Here is a 22234-nt window from a genome sequence, read left to right as displayed (position 1 = left end):
AGTGCAACAATCCCACGGATCTTTCTATTTTATTTGGCAAAGTGCTCTTTACAATATCATTCACTCTCTCTCTCGAGATATATAAAGGTTTAACTGGAGCTTTAGGATACACTGCACACTGTTAGAGAATTCATCAACAGCCAGCCAACCTCTTTATTACTCCTTCATTCCCTGGGTTTATGAAAAGGGCTGTTAATTCAGTAGGCAGCACTCTTACCTCCGTCCCAGAGCTGCTGGAGTGATGGCTCTGATTCCTCCCGCACTTGCATTGTTCTGAGTCTGCAATAACTCCAGTGAAATCATCAGTAAAACTGGTCCTTGTGAGAGGAAAACGAAGCCCTTTATCTTTTCGAAAGCAAGTGTTCTTTCTTACTGTAAAGTAAATACTTTTTCTGCACTGAAGCTATTAAAAATGTCAAAGTGCATCTTGCAAGGCCAGAGACATTTCACTTTTATAACTAAATTCCAGTTTGAATAATCAGAAGAGGCTGTTAAAAATATGTTTTCAACAAAAATAGGGGCAACATTTTCATGAAAATGTTTCCGTTCCATGCTGCATTTTCCCTACTCTGCCAAATGCACATTTGTCCTTTTCTTTCATTCTTAAATGTCTCTATGCTGTTTAGCAGCCATTGCATTTCATCCCAGAGGTGGCTGCATTTCACAGTGGATAAAAGAGACTCTTTTATAAATAGTAAAGTTAATTATTTCATCTTATTTCTTCATTTCCACCAAGATTAGCTGTTATAAATAAATACATTTACAGTCATCAAATACTACTGCCTAATTTCCCATTAGATTCATTCTCTACACTTCTTTTCCATAAACTCAGACTCAGCTTTTTTTTTTTTTTTTAAACAAAGAGGGCACATGGTTTTTAATTCCACTAGGATTATGTCTTTGGGTCAAAGCATAATTGCCTACAATAAATAGAAGCATGAAAGAGTAGCTTGGAAATGGTAAGACAATATGCTGGACCTGTTCAAAAGACATCTGGTGCCCCAATTCACTGGTAGCAATGCTGAAGGGCATTTGTTTTCCCCTGCTATGTGAAAATTCAATTTCCTTTGAACTAGGGGGAAATCATATTTTTATTGATTAAAGAGAAAGAAAAAAAGCAGACAGATACCCAATTTTGTTGGTATCACACAGCATCTCTGCCTTTGTGTACAGCGCACTACTGCTTTAACTAAAATATGGTTGGTCTTAATTTCTTTAGGTAGCAGCCAGATCTGGAGAGCCAAGTGGGAAGACCAGTGGGAAACAGTTCTGAATCTTTACATTTAGAGTTAGCCTCAGGCTCTAACTGTTATTCAGCAGAGCAGCTTGGCAGGGAAGGTATATGCTGCTCGGTAAGGTAAGAAAGGGTCTCCACTCCCACCCGAGCGCCAGATGGAACTGATGAACTACAATTAAAGTAGTATTTGCTCCACTCACAGATGAACTGGCAAACTATAAACTGTGGGGAATGGGGGCTCAGCATTTCTCTGGAAAGCAGATATGAACAGAGCTTTTAAAAACCTGGTAGTTGTGTGCCAGGTATCCTCAGCATCCTTCTCACCAGCTCTACATTCCCCTGAGTTGCTGCAGCTACCTGCCAGCCGCTAAAAAAATCACCAAGCTCTTCTCAACATCAGCGTCCTTGCAATGGCTCCAGGACACACATCTTGCACTGGCTGTATGTGCTTTGACAATTTAGACTCTGCTCCCTCAAAGTTATTCACACAAGGGGAGTAAATGTCTTTTCAGTCATCTGTAGAGCAGTTGTGAACAGCTGGAGCAATGAAAGACAGCCTCCTAGAGCTGGCTCTCCTCCATTCAGCTCGCCCACAACTGTGGAAGCTCCCAAACACGTGGGAAGGTGACGGGGACTCAGCATCCCCAAGCACCGTGGGGCAGCTCCCACCTGCCAGGCTGCTGCAGGCCAGCACGGGCCCTGTGTTGTGAGGGGTGCATGGCAAGGGGCCCTGGGCTCATGCACAGAGAAGACAGCGGCGTCTTGAGGATTTACTGCAGGCTTTACCTGAGGCCCAGCCCGGCCAGGGGGCACACTCTTGTTAACAGCTTTAGCGCCTGGGAGCAGCAGGAAACCTTTGGAATAGTAACATCCAGTGCTGAAACCGGCCCACGACAGATGGGAAACTTAATTCACTCCTGGACAGCAGGCACTGCAAAAGGTTAGTCACAGAGACACGGGTCTGAACAGGCGCTGTAAATACTGTCGGGCTTCAGCTTAAGGTACCTGACTCCTTCGTGATGAGTTTCTTTTCCATCTCATTCCCTCAGTGTGTTCACTGCTCTGCCCGCAGCCCCGCATCCCAAGAGGGGACAAGCAATGATGTTACGTGTTGGGTACATTCACAGTGCGCTCACAGACAAGTGTGGCCCAGGTACAGCTCTGTGGGTCCCACGGCGTGAGGCTACACGGGCAGGACAGCGTGCTTCGGGGAAGGCACTGACCTGTCTGCACTCCTTGCTGATCTATGGGAGGAATGAATCTCAGAACAAAAGGCAGTCCACTAAAACTGCCGACTGTATTCACGGATTTAAGTCCGCAGCACTGTTAGCTTGAATGTCCCAGCTGAGTTTAGTCATTGCAGAACTGGAACAAAGCAATTTCAGCCATTTCTAAACTCAATTTTTGCACTGGAGAGATTCCAGGCAGCTTTGGACAGTAATCTCACTGCAGTCAGCTATGGCAAGGTATTCCTCTATCAAAGTGAGCTCCAGCACATCTAGCATGTTTGTGAAACTTCTGTATAACAACTAAAACTTCCCATACTGTTCCCTACAACTAACTTCTTGAAAGAATACTTAAAGCTATAATTCCTACACTTGGAAAAGGCACTCCAGCTGCCTGGCCGAACGTCTGTGAATAGACTTTTTGTACCTCTCTCACTTTCTCATTCTCATTTTTTGACTCTGTCCCAGGATGGAATTAATTGCCAGATCCAGTTTTATGTTGCCAGAAATAAACAGTTGGGAACACCAGGATGGCAACCAGACAGAAACGAGAAGTATGCTGTGGCAGACTAACTTTCTGCTCTGCACCTATTAGAAGACGTGAAACACAGCCAGAAGACACGTAACCACAATTTACCTCTCCACACTTCGCTAACAAAGAGTTAAGTGTCTAGGTCAGGCACCCAGACTCCCTTTAGTCAATAGGGAAAGGAGAGAGAATTTACTTCACCTATCTTTCGACAGCTCTTTCAGAATAAAATACTTTTTAGAGATGCTTACTGGAAACTGCCTGAAGGGAGGTGAGAGAACTATCTACACCAGGTGCCTTACCTCCACACTGCCAAGGCAAACCACCGAAAGTCTACTTGCATTGGCAATTTCACATCTTGACTCTAAGTCATTTCAAGCAATTTCTGTATATTTCATATTTAAAATGATAAGAATGCAACTTCAGTCGGTTAACTATGTTTAATTTAAGCCTTTGGTTTTTACTGGGTCTGGAGCTCTTGCCTGCAGCAGCTCTCTCCTTTTGCATTAGCATTCTGTGTCAAGAAGCTGCACCCTATGACATTAAGGGTCTAAAAGTTTTATGACTGTATTCTGTAGCACTAAAATCAAAGAATCCAAATCAATGCTACAGATCACAGGCTGCATCACTGGGAGTTTCTCACTATTAAAAAAACATTTCTCATGATCTGTGTTGTAAATACACACTCAATCAATTTTTAAAACATATATTGCTCTGAGTGCGTGGTGATGGTAATGGGAATGGCAAGAATGTCACCGAGATGTTCCTGCCCAAATGTCTCCCCTGTGAGTGCAAGATGTTTTATTGAACTGATACGTGAAACTATCAAGGCAGGCATTACAAACACAGGCACACAGTTTGTTAGTTACAGCCAGGCTCTTCTGTAGCACTGATGACTAAAGTTATGGCTACTAATAATGCTAAAAACTGATTCAGTAAGGCCAGTACTTTTATAACCCGTAATGGCGCAGATCGGATGACTAGGTACAACTTATTTTTATATACTCTTCCACATGGAGGCTTATAAATACATTTTCCTCTGATAGATAAGCTAATGGTCCAGCAGAATTCTATTTTTCCCCAAAAATGTATTCAAACAATGATAAAAACAGGTTACTGATACCCCTGATATTCCAATAGGTAAATACAGGTGCTGTTTAGGGAATCAGACAAAGCTTAGAAGAAAAACCAACCCACGAAGCCAGCCTATGACTGCTAGCAAGCCATGCTGTTACAAATTCTGTTCTGCTGCCAGAAGCAGGAATGTAAGAAATGAAAGCACCTGCTAACTACAAGGTGGGGAAGGCTGCGGACCAAACTCCTTAGCATCCAAAGGGCGTGACACAATGAAAAGGCTCCAAACTTCCCGTGTGTGGCGGCAAACCGCTCGGTGCCACTCGGTGCGAGGCTGATATGACTTCTTACATGGCAGCATTGTAAGGTAATTTGGAGTTCAATTGTACTTTAAATAGAGATGTCTCCCCTAGGATTAGAAGAATCAATTACTACATATTAGACACAGCAGAGATAACTTTTGTGTGAGCCTTTAATTTGAAACCAATACATTTGGCACTCAGTAGAAAAGTATGCACTTTGTAACTTTGACTTTAAACAGCGTTTTCTCAGATGTTTTTCAGCTGAGATGCTCTCTGTGTTCCATTGTCTTCCTACTCACTCCTTTCAATTCAATCCTTTTGCACATCAGACACTGAGGTACACTTTGGAGTCTTTCACTGTTAAGGCACTGACTGAATTTTAGACATTGCTACCTCAGATTTATTCAAAATGCTTTAAAATATTACTAAATAATGAGCCTCTATCACTGTGTTGATGTCCACCTTTTACTCCAGAGAATTAAGGCCAAACGTAGATTAGACAAGCTGGTAGAAGCCTGTAGCTTCCCCAGTGCCTAGTAGTGGTTAGTGTAGATAGGAGAGGTCAGTTTACATCAGGGGGACCGGGGATCTTTGTCCGGGGAGGAGCCAAAGCCTGGAACAGCAAAGTTGCAGTGATCTGGGACTGATGCAAACTCACAGAACTGGAAAGGTTTTATGAGGTTCTGGCGTGTGACATTAGTCTGTCACTTTTAAGGGCACTCAGATTATTCAAGCTATTCACACGTAAGCTAAGAGTTTCAGAGAGTGAAGGATATGACTTGTCAAAGCCCATCAGGAATCTAATCCCAGTTTACAGGAACAGAAAGCCATTACTGCTGGACGGCCGACTGCATGCACGATGAGTTGCTGTCTCCAGTTTCAGAAGGCAGAGAATGCTCATGTCACAAAATTGTCATTTCTCTTGAACTACACTTCATGATGGCCCAAAAAGGAAGGAATGGGCAGAGAGACCAGGACATTAGAAACAATGCTTTCTACTTAAGGTACAGTATTTAGATATTTAGATGTATCTTTTTTGCTGTGATACTGGAGTACATTACTTTTAGACATGGACAGGATACACTGCAAAACCTCAATCTTCGGTATATTCCCAGTATATCCATATTTTATTTACTACTAACATAATTTTATACTACTAAGATACCTGCGATGCCTGCAACACACAGAACTTCATAATTATGCTTTGGAAAAACAGCACAAGAAATTTAGACAAATGTTACCATAAAGTCCCTGCTTTGTTGGTTAATGAAAACATCCCTCAGTAGTGTTCCCAGGTCTTCTTTCTAGATATTCCAGAGGAATTACGGAAGAAAAAAAGAAAGGTAGGAAAAAAACATGCTATTTGGTCAACCTGCTCCTGATGTAGCTTCCTGTAGAGCAATCCCATCTGTGAACAAAAAAAGCAACATGAAGCCTGACCTCCTGGCTTCAGAGTGGGATGTGTGCGTTGAAAACCAGACTAAAGATCCTCTTTGCAGACCAGACTAGGATTTACAGGGATTTGGTGGCTGTGAGGAGAGGGGATGAAGAAGGTCATGGCTGGCTGAGAAAGCTGTAGCACTGCTCAGTTCACAGTGCAGGTGAAAGGAAAGCTGCAGCAAGCAGCAAGCATGGCTTTTCCGCATTTCCCAGAACGAAAGTTTGGATCCATTTCTGTTAATGCTATCTGGATGCCACTACAGTGCGCCTGAACTCACAGATTTTACCGTGTCGAGTAAGAAGAATAGCGGCATATTGTGGACTATTTTCATCAGGATTTCTTCAGCTAATTTCATTCATCTCATGCTGGAAGATCACTCAGAGCAACTCAGAAATGCCTAATGAAAAGAGAAATGCTGTATCTGATTCCAGTCATGCTATTCTAAGGGAATTAATTGGAGCCATCATTACCTTAAACACTCCCATTCAGAGTGTTTTTTATGATGAGCTCAAGAAAAGTAAATGCTGTTTCAAATATATACCTCTATATATTAAGTCAAATAAATGAATGATAAAGCACTGGCACTTCTTGGCTATAATCCTGTTATTGCTTAAAGCCATTTCTAATGCAAATGAAGAATGATGTAGCAGAGCTATTTTGCTGTTTTCTTTGATGGGCAGTGCTGACTGCTGGAAAGTGCCAGGAATGCAAGTGCTCAGACGTACAATGCTCCAGCACATCTTATGAGATTCCTGCCCAAACCTAATGATTACCTCTCCCTTCTGCAAAGTGGGATCCTTAAGCAAGGCTCAGCTGAGCAGTACAAGCCTACCCTGCACTGAGGCTGAAAGGCAAGAGCCAAGTCATATAGTATTTAAAGTCATACAGTATTTTAGGAAATGTGTGATTTCTAGTGAATTCACGTAGGGAGTCCCATTTCTGTTTACAAAACTGTTTTTGATATTGATATTGAGATTTGATCATCTCTTGTTCACCCAGGACTCTCTCCCAGTTGAGTGTGAACTTACACAGGCATGAATATACTCCTGTGCTTACTAAAGGATGAGGTAGCACATCAGGGAACCCTGGGAACATTTGGGAACCCTGACTGAAGGATGTCTTCTTAGCCCTGCCATAAACTTGCAGGATGACACCTGTGCACAGCTTGAAATGTGCCCTTGGCACACGCCACTACATGCATAAGGGTGGCAAGGCTGTTCAGGCTGCTGCATCTTAGGGAAAAGTGAGGCATGGTATTCTGGAGTGAGTGAAAACATCAGTGATACCACTTCCATGAGGATGCTGGAAAGTCTGGAAAACTGCCCAGATCCTACTGAAGGAAAGGTCCAGGGGAAAAAAAAAAACTTCAGAAAGTTATTTTTTGATCAAACTGACCAGGTTTGAAGGATGCTAACCAGCATTTTTGCAACAATATTTGACTAGTTTTTTGCTCAAACATTTCCACCTGAGGAACGACTTCGGAAATGGAGGAGCAGGGCTTGCTGAGATCCATATGTTGTGGTGAGGAGAGAGATAACTCAGAGCTTTTTTACAACAACAGTGGGCAGGGCAATCTGTCCTCAAAGAGCATATTTACAGGAAATCATCAAAGATAAATTTGTGGTTTCCACTTTCCTGATTGGGGCGGATGGTACTGTATGATTGCTGTTCCAGGCCCTCAGGTTTCCTGCTGTTTTCAATACTTTGCACTTTAAACTGTCTTACAACTGACTTTGGTCATGCAGTGGTTTGGTGTTTTTTTTTAAAACTTCCATCCATTTAACTAGTTAATACTTTCACAGCTCTTTGGAGTTTTAAAGCACCACAAATTTAGCTACTGTTCTTAATAATCATTTGGACAAATGGATTCAGAAAATTGCATATTGATGGAAGGAGTTTATGTTCTTTGCAGTCAAATATTTTCTCACTAGTTTCATGCAAAATTGCTTGGCCAAACAGATTTTCCCAAGGCTCTCTCAATAATGAATGTAACTTTCTTTTGTTTCTGGCTCTTCTCCGAACCCATCAGGAAAGGGTAAAGCATAATGACATAGGTCTGTTGTCTCCTGTAACCCTCTGGGACTGTTTTCTCTAATGTGATTGTTTGAAAATCAGCAGTTTTCTGCCAGGAAATAAAACAAGCTATTTTCCTTCCAAGTAACACTGGAAAAATCTGAATGTCACAGAGCCTGCTTACTCATGCAACATTAATTTTTAAAAGAATCAATTTTGTAATCTTTCAATTATGGTTTATTATAATGATGATAATCACAGAGAAATCACTTTTTTTTTTTTTTTTTTTTTTTTCTATTGCTAGTGCTGGGGGCTGTCATCAAATCACTTTCAGCAATGCTGAAAACACCTGGGCTAATAAACCAGGCATTATTTATTTATACTTTCGTTTTACTTATTTAGAAGCATATTAAACATCAATTCCCTTAGCAGTTGGTGACGTTACAAAAACTAAAAGCAAATAAATTACATCTAGCACATAAAGACCCAGAAGTCACTGCCAGTCTGGCTATCCCAGACGGTTACAACTGAAAAGCACTTACAGAATTCAAAACAAACCAGGAGAAACTTGCTCAATGCTAACGCCACGGAACATACAAAGGCAGCCTCTGGACAAACACCTCCTGTGTTGGGAGCTCACAGAAAGGCTGTGCTGGCTGTGCCCAGGCACACCAGATCCCTCTGCTTTCCACACCGAAATCCTAGTGCTGCTTGGTACACCTGAGCACAGACATGAAGCATTTGTGATAGCTCATCTTACGGTGCAGTGGTTGGGGGACGCACCTAACACTCTTTGCCGTGCTGCAATTTATAGGTGGCAGGGTCTTTACATCCTCTGGGTCAAAGAAATGCTTGCAAATGTTTTTATTAAACTTTCTGGGTAGTTTTTATCTTTCTTTGTGTGTTTCTCTAGCCTAGATACTCTGGAAACAGAATTTTTCCCTCCCGCATGCCACTTTGAATCTGTATGTTTGTGCATGTAGTGAATATGCCCATACATATATATACCAAGAATATATATAAATTGCCATCTAATAGCTCCAAGCCTTCAGCAACGCTTGCACATACAGAGCGACTTACTTGTATAACAGGGAACATGTGCTGTTCATACAGTAGGTCATGCCAGAGTTTAGCATTTAACAGCACGAGTGGAATGGGTTTATATTATGTTCACATTTTAAAAATAAAAAGTGTACAGGAAATCACTTGGTTTCTGATCAGAATCTGAGCTCCCTGCTGTTTTAATTCACATAGCGAACAGTCATCAATAAATAATCATGCACAGCTTCTACATCCCACTGTGAAATTTTGTTTTTGTTTTAAGTACTAGACGTACTGAGTTGGGATCTGCAGTTCCAGACCAGTCTTTCAGGAATTCTGATCCATGATTCAGATGAAAGCGTGAGGGCAAGGGCACGGGCACATGGAGGGGAACTGTTCCTCATCACATACCTTGCAGGGCTGTGGGTTGTTTTAATAGAGATTGTGCAGAAAAACAGGAGGTGTGTTCAAGGCAATATGTTTCACAATAAAAGGACAAAAAGTGGAAAGAAAAAAGCTATACAGATGACAGAGTTACAAACAATGAGGCAGAAAATCAAAGAGGAAAAATGTGGAAAATACCAGTAAAGTAATGATAGATAAAATATATATATGTGAAGGAAGGAAAAAAGAATATTTCAAAGAAAGCAAGAAATATGCTGAATGGAAACAAGTATCCTATTAAAGAGAAATATGAACAAGGAGGAGTTTGGATCGAAGTACAGTGACAGCATGACAGCCCATGATCTGAGTCAGCTAATCCAAATGGAAGAGTCCAAGATGGGCAAAAAGAGAAGGAGCCACAGAAGCTGAAACACCTCAGAAACTGCTTGGGATCAGGCCTCATGGATGATATGTGTCTGAGTATGTACTGAGCTCTCCTAGCACCCAAAGACTCAGCCAGCAGCCAGGCGCTGAGCACCACCACCCAAGCAGGTACACTGCGGCTCACAAGTTCAATCCACCACTTAGCTTACCAGAACAGAAAATTAAACATTGCTTCTGCAAAGACACAAGGCTGTTGGAAGCAGCACCTTCAAGGGTGTGATCCTCTATGTGGACTCACCAGATAACTCAGGTGGCCTCTGTCCTCGCCCTCTGCTGCACCACTCCTACCCCATCGGCCCTGAGTTGCCTTGGCCTTCCCATGGCTCATGGGTGAGAGTCACAGGGAACATGGGGAAGAGATGGAAGCCCACAGCCCCTTCATCTCAACTGAAAGGCTCCTCTGAGCCTTTGGCAGGAAGGCCAGGCTGCTGTGACCTCCTGGCAGTGGTGAGGCTGCCAGCTGCTTCTGTGGTTCTCCTCACTCCTCTTCTGTCCCCTTTACTTCCCAGTCAGGTTTAAAGCATTTGCTGAGTATACAGGGGACAGGGACACTGGGCAGTGGAGGAACAGCAGAAGGCCAAGCATTAATTCATTCATTCATTGAATAAATAGAGAAATCAAACCATTTGTTGCTGAAATGTAGGCAATTAACAAACTAATTAAATATCACACTGTTAGACCAAAGACATTTTCTATTGATGTCATGAGGAATAATACCTAGAAAAAATCAATGTAATTATATTTCAATGCCTAATTCATAACTATTTTACTCATATCTCTTAATTATGCTTTGCAATGAAATGGATTAGATAATGTAATTCCCATCTCCATGAGTTTGGCATTTAAAGGTAATGTTCAACCATGTCATTATGCTTAGAAAATATTGAAAGTATTGAAAAATGGAGGAGCAACCTCACTGCATCTTGAAAAATCAGTGTAGTCAGCTCTGGGTGTGCAAACACTAAAATGTCTTAATTCTAATCAACGCTCCTGCCCCTAAGATCATTTGGGAGCTCTAGCCATGCGCTCCTAAGCTAAGCACCTCTAAATTTAATCTCAACATCCCAACATCCAAAATAAGAAGCTTCTCTATTCATGTCAAAGCATTGTTTTTCTGTTCGTTCTTGCATGTTCTGTCTCTGTAGATAACAGAAAAAGAACTTGCTGAAGTGACCAAGCCAACATTAAAACAAAATTACCATAGATGATAACGCACCCAGTTAACATTTCTCATTCACCTAAAGAGAGAAGGTATTCTACTGCCTGACCCAATGTCAGGCTACCTTCATTTTTGTAACATGTCGAACCCAAATGACCTAAAATGATTTTTTATTTCTGTTCAATGTAGCCACGTTGCATGTAACTACCTCCGGTAAGTAAATTTCAAAAACATTCAAAATCTCAACCTCTGTGAAGATCGTCTTCCACTAGATAAAAAAGAACTTGTTAACTATTGGTTTAAAAATAGTCATATTTCCAAGTGCAGACAGAGTGGACACAAACTTTACTGAAACATCCAAATCCATAAATCCATGCAAAATATTCTCTTTACAGGAAATGCAAAAGTATTTTTAAACATAATTAGATATAATCTTCCCTGTTTTCATTAGCTATTAACATTATGTAAAGATAAACTAAAGCATAATGACTCTTTTCATTATCACATAATTGTTACTTTAATGGTTACATTATGAGCAATACGATACCACACATATTTCCACCTTTCACATTAGTAGGCTATTATTTTGAAACTTTCTATTACAATCCACCCACAGAGACCAGAGTATTAATGCCACCATTTCAGTATAATGATGACCATGGGTTTGAAATCAATATGAGAGCCTTGGGAAAAATGTAAAGCAATAATGAAGAAAATATTTATATCATATGCCAGTCTTAGCCCTGGTACACAGACAAAAGGAAAACTTTAAATTAAACATGCAGAACTGCTCTTGCTAATGCTACCTTTAAACCGGTCAAATACTTACAAAAGTGGAGGTTATTATTTCAAAAACTGAAGGAAACCCTTAAGTGATCCAGAATTAAAAGTTTAAAGTGAAACTGGAATAAGCTTATCTTAGCCATATCATCCCCAGGTACCATCCCACACCCTATCCAGAAATATTGCCTAAAATTCTGTTTCCCACTGGTAAACAACGAACTGCCCGTAGTTATTCATTCATTCATTCATCGCCTTTCTCCTAACTAGGCAAAGCAGTATAGCTTGGCAGGAAGCCACTGATGCTTAGGCAGGTCGAGGCAGTACATAACACCTGAGGATATCCTATACAAAGCTAGATGAAGTTCCGTATCTGCAAGGCACTCCATGAGTGAGACCCAAAATACCTCCAGGAGTGAGAATGCTCTGGGGTGCCACTGCAGCTAATATTGCCTGCAGGATCCGTACAGTGGGGCTGAAATCCAGCTCCCTTGAACAGTGTGCATTCTTGGAAGAACAGGTAAAGGCAATTTAAGACCATCAAATAAGCCCGGAGGAGTTAAGGACCACTGCTTTCTTCTACTCCAAATACAAACCATATTTCATCAGTGTCATCACTAATATAAAACTGTAGCAGCCCACACGGAGAGCAAAAAAAAATCTCTGAGCTCCAATAAAGCCACAATTCTCCCTTGATGAAACAAAAAGCCACGTATGATGAATGCTAGTCACATTTGTCAGTGCTTTGGAGGAAGATGTGGAGATGATGCTGAGAGATATGGACACAGGATAGGAAAGCTTATACTTGAACAAATTGAAGCTAAATTCTTCTTTTAGAGGAACACACTTCACAAATACTCTTCAGATTATTTTCTTTCCTTAATATTTTGATTGACTGTAAAATGTCAAGAGACTACTGCTAATTTCACGTGGAAGGAAGTGCCAGAACATTACCCTGTTTGGCTGAAAACAGGTTACACAGCAGCAGAAACTGGTTCTCTTGTGTGGTTCCAGACCATCCCAACCCACAATTAGCAGTGTAGGAGACAGGAAAGCCATCACAGTAAATATACAAAATACAAAGATCCCCATAGGCATGAATTTCCACATAGCAATAGTGCCTGCTTTCCCCCAGTGTCCTTTTCTCAGGGAAATCAAGTTGTACAAAGGGGATAAATATTCATTGCCTAACAGAGACATTTTGAGGCTTAAGTGATATCTGCAATATATGAGGAAATGCTATCATGGAAAATGTTTGGGATGTTCTTCAGTGACAGGAGCACCAGTGTCTCTAATGAATGTACTTCAAGGAAAGCTCAGAAGCAACATATGGAGAGACAACTGAACTCAGAGCGCTTATTTCTGACACTTTGTTTTTATTGTTAAGATAAAAGCACACTGTTCGTTTCTTAGGATTTCATCTGCTGTTGCTTCCTTTCCATTCTCTGTGTCTTATTCTACACAAATGACATAATCTGCAGCGAGTTTTAAAGTTTTGCAGCAGATGCTGGGCTTTGGAAGTTTTAATGAGTCGACGCAGAGATTGCATTGCGCTGCTCAGGTTTCTCTGCTGTAGCAGCACGAACAGAGCAGAGATGTGCTAGCTGGGCTGACTGACTTTTAAAAAGAAAAAAAAAAGAAGAAATGGAAGTCTTCAAAGATCGGGCTCGTGTAAGAACAGCAAACTTGCAAAGAACAAATATGGGCAATTAGAAACATTTTCTGCTACTGTAGTTGCGTGTTTATTGCGCCCTGGGCAGGGCAGCTCAGGCTGGGAGAGGAGCGGTGCCAGGCATGCAGTGCCCCCTGCTCTGACTGCTGCAATAAGCCAGGGCTGCTAACAAAATGCTGCAAGTAGAATGGCTGAATCTTCGATGCCTGAATCAGAAAGTATTCCCTTTCACACCCGAACTGCGTTACATGCTGATTAGCATTCAAGACATCAGACAAACTCTTTGAGGGCACTCCTCAAGATTCATAATAAATCCCCAAGTTGTAGCTATGTTTTTCCAAACTGAGTAAAATTGTACATGCTGCTCTTGTGCATGTTATTCTTTAAATGCACAGCTGCCTTACCATTAAAGGCTCAGAGAACCCAAGCATTACAGGACCTGTATGGGGTGTACCAGCGATTGTTTTCATAACGCAGGTTGCTGCATAACCCACCAGCACAGCAAGCTCCCCCAGAAGCATGGCTGTAAATCCCGAGTCACCCTCGAAGATGTGCACTATAAAGCCACGTGCATATGTACGGATTTGTAGAGTTCCAAATCGCAGACTGATTTTGTCTATGGGATCCATGATCACTGACACATAAACAAACATTGCAGAACATCTGCTTTGTTTACGTATGGGTAAAAATACATATTGAAGCTCTGCATGAGCTAGTTTACACAACTTCCAAATGAACTTAATGAGACAACGTTTCACAATTTTCACAGTTTTCCTCCCACCTATGTGTATAAGATCTCACATCTGAGACGTGAGTTCTTACAGATTAAGTTTTCAGTGCAGTGTTTGTTTCCTAATCCTTCTATATTTTTAAGGCAAAATATCCCAGTAGTAGTTCTGGCTAAACTGTTTCCACTTTTAACCAGTTTCTCTTCGGTTGTGTTGCCTACCTGTTCAAAGTTTAAGAACACAATATTTCCTATATCACATTCACTGAGAGATTTGAAGTTAGTATTGGGTCACTTTTATTCTCATAGACCCTTTCTTATGAAATTCTGCTCTTGTAAACTTTATTAGCTAGCAGGTGGATGGACATACAGAAACCCTTCTCTATCTGAAGCAACAAATTACCGTAGTGTTTTATTGCCTGCCTCTGAAAGTTGCTATCCTCACTTGAGCAGCAACTCTGTAACACAAAATCTCCCAGTGCATCGCATGCGGTTTGATTGCAGTATCTTTTATATTGCTAAACACTGCAAATATGACCCAGTGTACCTTAGGGAACTTCCATTAGAAAACCCAGAGTTATCAGTAACCAACACATATCACACTAAAGGAATAGCAGCATCGCATTATTTCCTCATCTATTTAATATATCTTAGAAAAGCATTGCTATATGACAAGCAGTGATAAGCATAGACTTCAGCGGAACTCACCCTGTTTTAAAGACAATTATTTCAACTGGCAGCAAGGTTGAGTTAAAAAAATAGATTAAATTCTTGATTTTTTTTAGAATTGTTTTGTTCTTTTAAAATTTTAAACTCTTTTAGAAAAATCAAGGTCTAGTTTAAACACTGTGCTCAGAAAAAACAAAAATGCTGCGATGGAAAATGATCCAGTGAAGCCTCTTCAGTGAAAATCTGTGCCTCTACTTTTTTCCTCCAAATCTTCTGCCTTTACAACCATAAAATACCTTCAGCACCAAAAGTAAAACAAGAACCACTAGGGCCCACAGTGCTACCAGGATTGCTAGCATGTGTCATTGCCTTGTCTTACCCTTCAAATGTAAACGTTCATGGGATGTGAGAAAAGTCCAGGAAGAATCTCATCTATATGCGCAATCACAGTGTTGCTCACGAGAGATAAAACAATGCAATCATGGCCATAAAAGCTGTAGAACATTTAAAGGACAAGATGGAGAAGGTGTGCATGTAATTAGGACAGAATCAAGCTCTGTACAAAGATTTAACATCCGGCTTATCAGGAGCAGATTTGGTAGCATCTAAAGAAGATGCAATAAATGAAAAGAATGAAATGTTGGATTAATTCAAAGAATATGCAGAAACACGTGAAGGCAAAGTTGATTCTGGTTAGGTATTTTTTCACTTACATGATTTAGGTGAAAATAAATAACTCCATGGCTAAAGTCAGCAATCACCACAGAATCAACAGGTCTCTAAACCCACACAAATGCAGCCACATATTTCCACAAAATAATAACTAATACTGATAATTTTTTAAATAAAACTTCATTCTACTACATAGTTACTATAATGTAGTGGGAGCTGTGTTTCTTAGCAAAAGTGTCAGTGCTTCGTACAGCATTTACTGACATGTTAATACAAAACAGACTTCTATTGAGTTCTATCTGCCTAATAGAGAAGAATGTTCATCTTAATTAGGAAAATCTTTACAAAGAAACATAAATGCAGATACTAATGGGCTGCAGGGAATAAATCTAGGACACTCCGGAACAACTGGTGTTTTACCAGGGAATAGAAGAGTGAATGCAGTGAGTGTAAACCCCAAAACAGTTGTTACAAGTCCAATGATTGACCACAAATAGCAATAGAGTTTGAGATTTTAAGTGTTTTATAATGAAAAATCTATTTATTTCATTAAGGTTTCATGCTGTAGACCCTTGTTTTTTCAGGTAATAAAGCAGTCTTAGCTGACAATGAAACTATTTAAGCCCTCTTTGAATTAAGATGGACAAATCCATTAACGTTTTTTGAAGGGATTACTTTATAAAAAGAGAGAGTGGAAGTGCCAAGCACTGGTTTGAGAAAGATCTACAGTCAAGCACTTGAAAAATGGTCACTATATAAAACACAAGTTTGAGGGTTTGCTCTGATGCTCTCAGGCAATGGAGAACTTTCTCTGATTTTATCAGTATAACAGCAGAGGCTACATCATCATGACAAAGACTACAAAAAAATATAAACTACATTTTGTCCTTAAAATGTTTAAACAAGCTAATGTTCCATAGCTCTGTTCATTTTCCTTTCAAAGCAAAATGAACTTTCCCTCATCTTCCAGAGTTTTAGACAAAGCGTGTTAATATAAAGCATGGATGAGAAGCACTGCCCAAGTCTCAAGATCTAACTTTGATCCAAGTTCAGTGTTACTGTTCCCAACTTCCCAATGAAAAACTGCTTTCTGCAAATGTTATTTAACACTGGCTAAGATTTTATATTTTCTCTGAATGGCCCTGATATGGAAAGTAGTATGTCTATGTAAGCAAGTGCAAAAATTAAAATAGCATTACTGTATTATTTTATTCAAGCCAATATCCAGAAATACAGCATAAAACTCCGGTGATCTGGCCACTGACAGCTTTGCTATCTCAATTCACAGAGAACATCACCAAAGTATAGAAGTTGCAGCTACCTGAGGCTCAGAGAATGTAATTTCATTTATTCATTTCAGTGACATTTTTACTAGACTACAGTTTGGCATAGATTAGTCAGACACATCAAAAACCACATATTAACTGAGGTGAAGCTGTGATGACTGCAGTTGTCTAACAGTGTCAATTTGAATTTCAGATGAATATAATTTGTTAGCTCTAAATGACAGAGATATAATATAGATCTCATATATCACCAAAGTAATAAATAATTAGTGTGCAGAACTGCGTAAAATAGCAGGTTGAGCACACCTCCAAATTTTGAATCTTTATGTAGAAGTCAGTGATCAGGATGATCCATCTTTCCGCCTCAGATGATAAACCAGCTTTCTCACAACCCAACATGTAGCACCAAGTGGCACAGCGGGAACCGAGAGCTTCTGGAGGAGAAGCACAGCAGCAATTTCATTTCCTCAGAACTGTCCAAGATATTAACAAAAAGCCTTCAGAAAGAGCAATCTGATTGCGAACATGGCTCACTGGACCTATCTCCTGTAGACATGCTTGTATAGATAATAATCTCAATAAAATGTTGTATTGAACTGAATTGTTTGGGAGTGGGATGGGTGTTGTTAGAGGTAAGAGCACATGGCAATTGTCTAGCCAACTGGCTGGCTTTCAGCACATTACCTCAGGTCTCTTAATGGGATTTTTTGAGGATCAGAATACATCTCCTGGGCAAAGCTTATCAGGCTCTTTGCAGGTAGTTATTTATAAGAAATGTTACCACAGATGCCAGGTGAAACTGTGCAGGGAGCGGTGTCAGCACACGCGTTAGTGGCTGTCTGCTGAGGCTCACCGTCCTCCACAGGCAGCGGCAGAGCAGCGGCCCAATCACACCACCGGCCTGAGAGGGGACGTGGAGCCCTGCCATCAGAGGCACTGCTCGGATGCACTGTGCTGAGAGGTGAGCCTGATATGTTTGTAGAATAAACACAAATGGAATCTGGAATCTGGATGACATTACAGCGTCTCACCAATATTAGCACAAATTTATTTTATCATTGCCTTTTGAAAGTGACTTTTAACGCAGACTGTTTTCTAAATGATCCTTAAAAGACACTCCCTTCTTCCTCATCACCTTCACCTAAGGCAATAGCATCCAGTAGCACTGATCTATTTGCTGCTAGTTTTCATTAATTTTACCCTCCCTAAGGGTGGTGCAGCTTTGGTGCCAGCTAATTAAAACCTATTTAGGGCTGTTCAGTGCACTTTATCAGACCAGAATTAGCTCTGCTGCTTTAATGAAGACTACAGTTTTCTCTGTTATTACCAATTAAATGTTGTTATATCATCTTGCATTATATTTCTAACACATGGCAAAGTTAAAGATGTCTTTAGAACCACCTACCTGGATATATACAAAGATGCCACATTGAGTGATTGCCTCATGTTTCCTTACATTCTTTCACTTGACTCAATACATGTCATATACCCAAACATCAGTGAAATACTGGGAGAAGCTGCCAGGTTTATGCTCCCTCTAGGGAAGCACCAAGTAAAATGCATTAATGAAAAATTGTCAATGTCTGGTAATGAATATTATTTATGTACAACAATTATTCAAAGTGGATAAGCATTCACCGCCTTGAACTCATTGCTTTACTAATGAAGACTCTCAGAAAGAACATATGTCCCCCAGATTCATAACACTGCGTGCAAGGTTAATTCACCAGCACGGATAACCCGTATCTCAGTATATTCTGTACTGTTGTAGAATATAAAAAATGCTTCATTCTGAGTTAAATCAACTTGTCTGCTGGAACTTCTTTAGGGACAATTCTTGCTTCTTCCATGAACCTGTAATAAATTACCTGTCAATAGCAAAGCTGTGGGGTTTGAACCTGCACTCACGGAAGTCAGAGATAAAGCTCCCGTGTCAGCAGGAGTGCAGGACCAGAGTTTTTTTTTCAGTAGAGAAGTGACTGCAGCACACACCTGTTAGCTGCTTCTGAAAATATCCTTTAAAACTTGAGCACTACTGAAACTACTTGTAAGTCCCACTAATTACCTGAAAAGATAGTACACCAAAGAGTAGAAATAGAAAACTCATTAAAGGCTTGACAGACTAGAAATCTGTCGTAATTTTACTATGCCTTAGTAGCATACACTGTACATAAGGACAGTATTTTAGGATTAAACTAAAATAGACGTGATTACAATCCACTCGGTACATTTTAGAATATGAGTTGAACTTGGTTTCCTTCCAGAATTTTTGCTGGGAACATGTTGAAGCAGACCTCTGTTCAAACTAATACTGCGAGCTAGAGTTGATGTTTCTCTGAGGAACAGAAGGAATATTTGGCTGAGGAACTTGATTCTGTCTCAGTATCATAATAGTCTGGCACAATGTGTGAAACTATTTTCATCACCCCCAAATCTCCTGTGCTGTGCCTTTATTGCTTCCACAACTGGCGTATACCTCTAAGAGCATCATGACCCTCCCCAGAAATAGCGGAAGGGCCCTGTGAATTGAAGATGTTGCAGAAAATGAAACAGCTTCCAACCAGAGGTCCCTTCATTAGCAGGGAAATGCAGGATGTTTTCTAGTGGTACAGAAGATGTTGGCTGGTGACACATTGGTTGTTCCTCTTGTTTTGGGCTTACAAGTGCATAAATGATGCCACTTAGCATTTGATGTGGAAAAGTAGGGCTAAAAATGAAAGTAACAGTAGATACAAGGATATTATCTGATCACCACTGTGAGAAGTGTGTTTTTTTCACAGTGTTAAAGGGAAGCACTCACATACACAATGTGATGTGGATCATGAGGCAGTCTATGTACAGTTTGCCCCTGTCCACAATGTGAAACTTCTAGTTTCAGAAAGAAATCGGGGCACTGACATCAGGCTACTCAAGAACTTTGTTCATAAGCACTGGGAGGAGAGAAGTTCAATCTGTCTTTGACATGGAAAGAAGCATTTGTATCGTGTTAATTGGGTAATAATAAAACCTTGTGATGTGTTAATTTGTTGAAGAGGAATGCATTAGGCTGGAGCTGAGGATACTTTGACATTGGATGATGAGATTTTTGATAGGCTATAGTAGGTACCCATTACACTGGGCTCGTCTCAAAATAAGATTGTAATGAAGTACTGTAAAGTCACTGCCACCTGACAGACTATTAATATGGAAGAGTCATAAATATAAACAAATTTATGTTTATGCAATAATGTATCCACGATCATATTTAGCTTAATTAACAGGTAAACTGGATGGCTTGGATTATTAAAGAGGGGTTTGAAGAATGGATCTTGTGTGTTTTCTCTATTAGCCTCTGTTCATACATAAGCTTTTTCAGCTAAACCCAAGAAGTCATGACAACCTTGACACCTTTATGGGGTATAGGAGCCCCCACCAACTCCTGAATGACAGCAGCCACATGTGCGTGTGGTGAGAGCTGAGGGAGAAATTCTTCCCCACATTTCAATGCTTTTTTAAAAAGGCAAAATCAAGTCTAATCAAGTTTGGACAGTTTCATAACAAAGGGAATCAAGAAGGTCTGAGAGAACAAGCTCTTTTACTGCAACAGCTAAGTCAAAAGTTTAGACTAAGTTAAACTATTTGAGAATATCTGTATTGTTAATTTGGTCAGAATAGCTACAGTCCTGCACAACTGCAAATTCATGATGTGCAAATTAAAAGACAAATATTGAGGCACAAAAGTGGTCTGGAAACTCCTTCCCAGCTAGCTCCAGAGACTATGAGGAAGAGGTCCCCTTCCATGCTAAAACATGGAGCATCAGATTTTTTGTAGGTCAGCTACAAAATCATGCAATTTGTGGTCTTAATTCCACAGATACAAATTCAGCTCTGAAAATGTTAGCCAAAACATTGGCCGTCACACTTTCATCTCCTTATAGCCCTTACTTGAGCAGTATAAACACATATTCTCACACAGGGTGAATACAATTTCAGCATCATTCTGGTAAAAGCCTACATCTATTATAGTATCACTGATAATCCATTTTCAGCAAGAAATACAAATAATACACAACCCTGAGGTTTGTCTTTGAAGTGAAGCTACAGTGAATATCAACAGAGATGAAAATACAATATCCAGAGTTATCCTGAGGTTGTGCACTTGGAAATGTTGTTTGTGTAGGATTATCCTCTTCAAATAAAATGTCAATTTAATCAATAGTAAATTGAGCTGAAAACAACACACAGCTTTGAAAACATTTCAGGAAGACATCCAATATTTTTGGGACTCAAGCCAACAGAAATGGAAAGAACAGAAGGTAGTGTAGGTGGGGTAAATGGGGCCTAGCTGCTGCCTCATCAAGTGCTTATAACAGTCAAAACCATATAACAATCCATTAAAAACATATCTTGGGACTCATTTAGTAGCTGGCATCCAGCATGGCCTTCTCTCATGCATCTTTTGTCAAATATTATAATTGCTCTTCACAAGTAGGACTTACCGGTCTTTTCCTGTCTCCTTCTTGAACACCGCATCACAGTAACTCATGCGCTTCTCTGTTGTCACATAGATTTTGGCAGTTGGGTAGCTGTCAACAGTTTTCTTCAGCATGTTGTACACAATGCCATTTCCATCCTTCCTCATGTTTCGAAAAGGTCCCCAAATCACATAAACAGTACTGTTGGTTTCTTTGAAAAAGTACTCGGGATTCTTGAGTAGGAGAGGCACGCTCGTGTGAGAGACCACTCTTACGGTTGTCCTCTTCCCAACATCCTCCTCGTAGCCCTTTGTGGGAGCATTGTTCATCCTCCATATGCACGAGGACTTGTCTATCTCAGCTCCCACCTTCTGGCCAGCCATCTGTCCTGAGTTTGAAACAATGGCACAGAGATCACAATCTAGTTGTAGAGGCTGGAAGAAAGAAAACAAAAATATATGGAAGTCCTTCTCTGTAAAGCATGGAGACTGAAAATTCAGTTAACAGAAAGATGAGCACAGTCCAACAAATTGATAATGATACTTCTTTATCAATCTCCTTGTGCTAGAGCTGGTGGAAAACCCTGCTGCCTCAAAGTTCCAAATGTAATCCTTTTTAGTGAAATAAGTGGCAGCTGTAATCTTCTCCTTTGTTCTCCACCTTGCAAAGTCAACTAGAAAAATAATAATTTATTTTTCTCTCTAAATGTTACTTTTTCCCCTAGAATACAATGAAAGAGAGCAGGAGCAGAGAACAATACTTAGATCAAGGTCTTTTCCTCTCTTAACAAGTTGTCAGCAACAGGAAAAATGTACAGAAAAAGTAATGCTGCGAATTTAACTATACACTGACTCTGGCTATGTGTCTGAATGAATAGTTCCCAAATTTGTGACAGAAGTCAAGTGCGAACCACAACTCTAACAAACAATCTGTAGGATGGAAATCCTGCAGCTGGAAAGAGGATGTAGGCACCGGAATATGGTGTGCTCTCCAGAGAACAGCTACGACCCAATGAGAGGCAGATGGAGTGGTGACGTGTGAACTAGGAACTTATCATGGGCAAAGTGATGTCAAAGAGTGTTTCCTGAGTGCATTCCATGGTGCTATTTCTCCCATGTGAACTG

At 40.4% G+C, this 22234-nt stretch overlaps 1 protein-coding gene across 5 annotated transcripts in view; it reads right to left on the bottom strand.

Moving 5' to 3' along the window:
* ST6GALNAC3 (ST6 N-acetylgalactosaminide alpha-2,6-sialyltransferase 3) overlaps positions 1–22234 on the bottom strand; it is a 236740-nt gene that overhangs the window by 57226 nt on the left and 157280 nt on the right. For all 5 annotated transcript variants that reach the window (XR_011099123.1, XM_068691194.1, XM_068691192.1 and 2 more), the window contains exon 3: positions 21135–21544. Coding sequence is in view for 4 of the 5 variants with exons in the window: in XM_068691192.1 (XP_068547293.1) it covers positions 21135–21544 (410 nt within the window). In the remaining variant the exon portion in view is untranslated. The remainder of the gene's footprint in view (positions 1–21134; positions 21545–22234) is intronic.

This window comes from Anas acuta, chromosome 8, assembly GCF_963932015.1.
Source record: "Anas acuta chromosome 8, bAnaAcu1.1, whole genome shotgun sequence".
Taxonomy (NCBI): Eukaryota; Metazoa; Chordata; class Aves; order Anseriformes; family Anatidae; genus Anas; species Anas acuta.
Note: the sequence above shows the minus strand (reverse complement) of the source record. Positions and strands in the feature narration are given on the sequence as shown.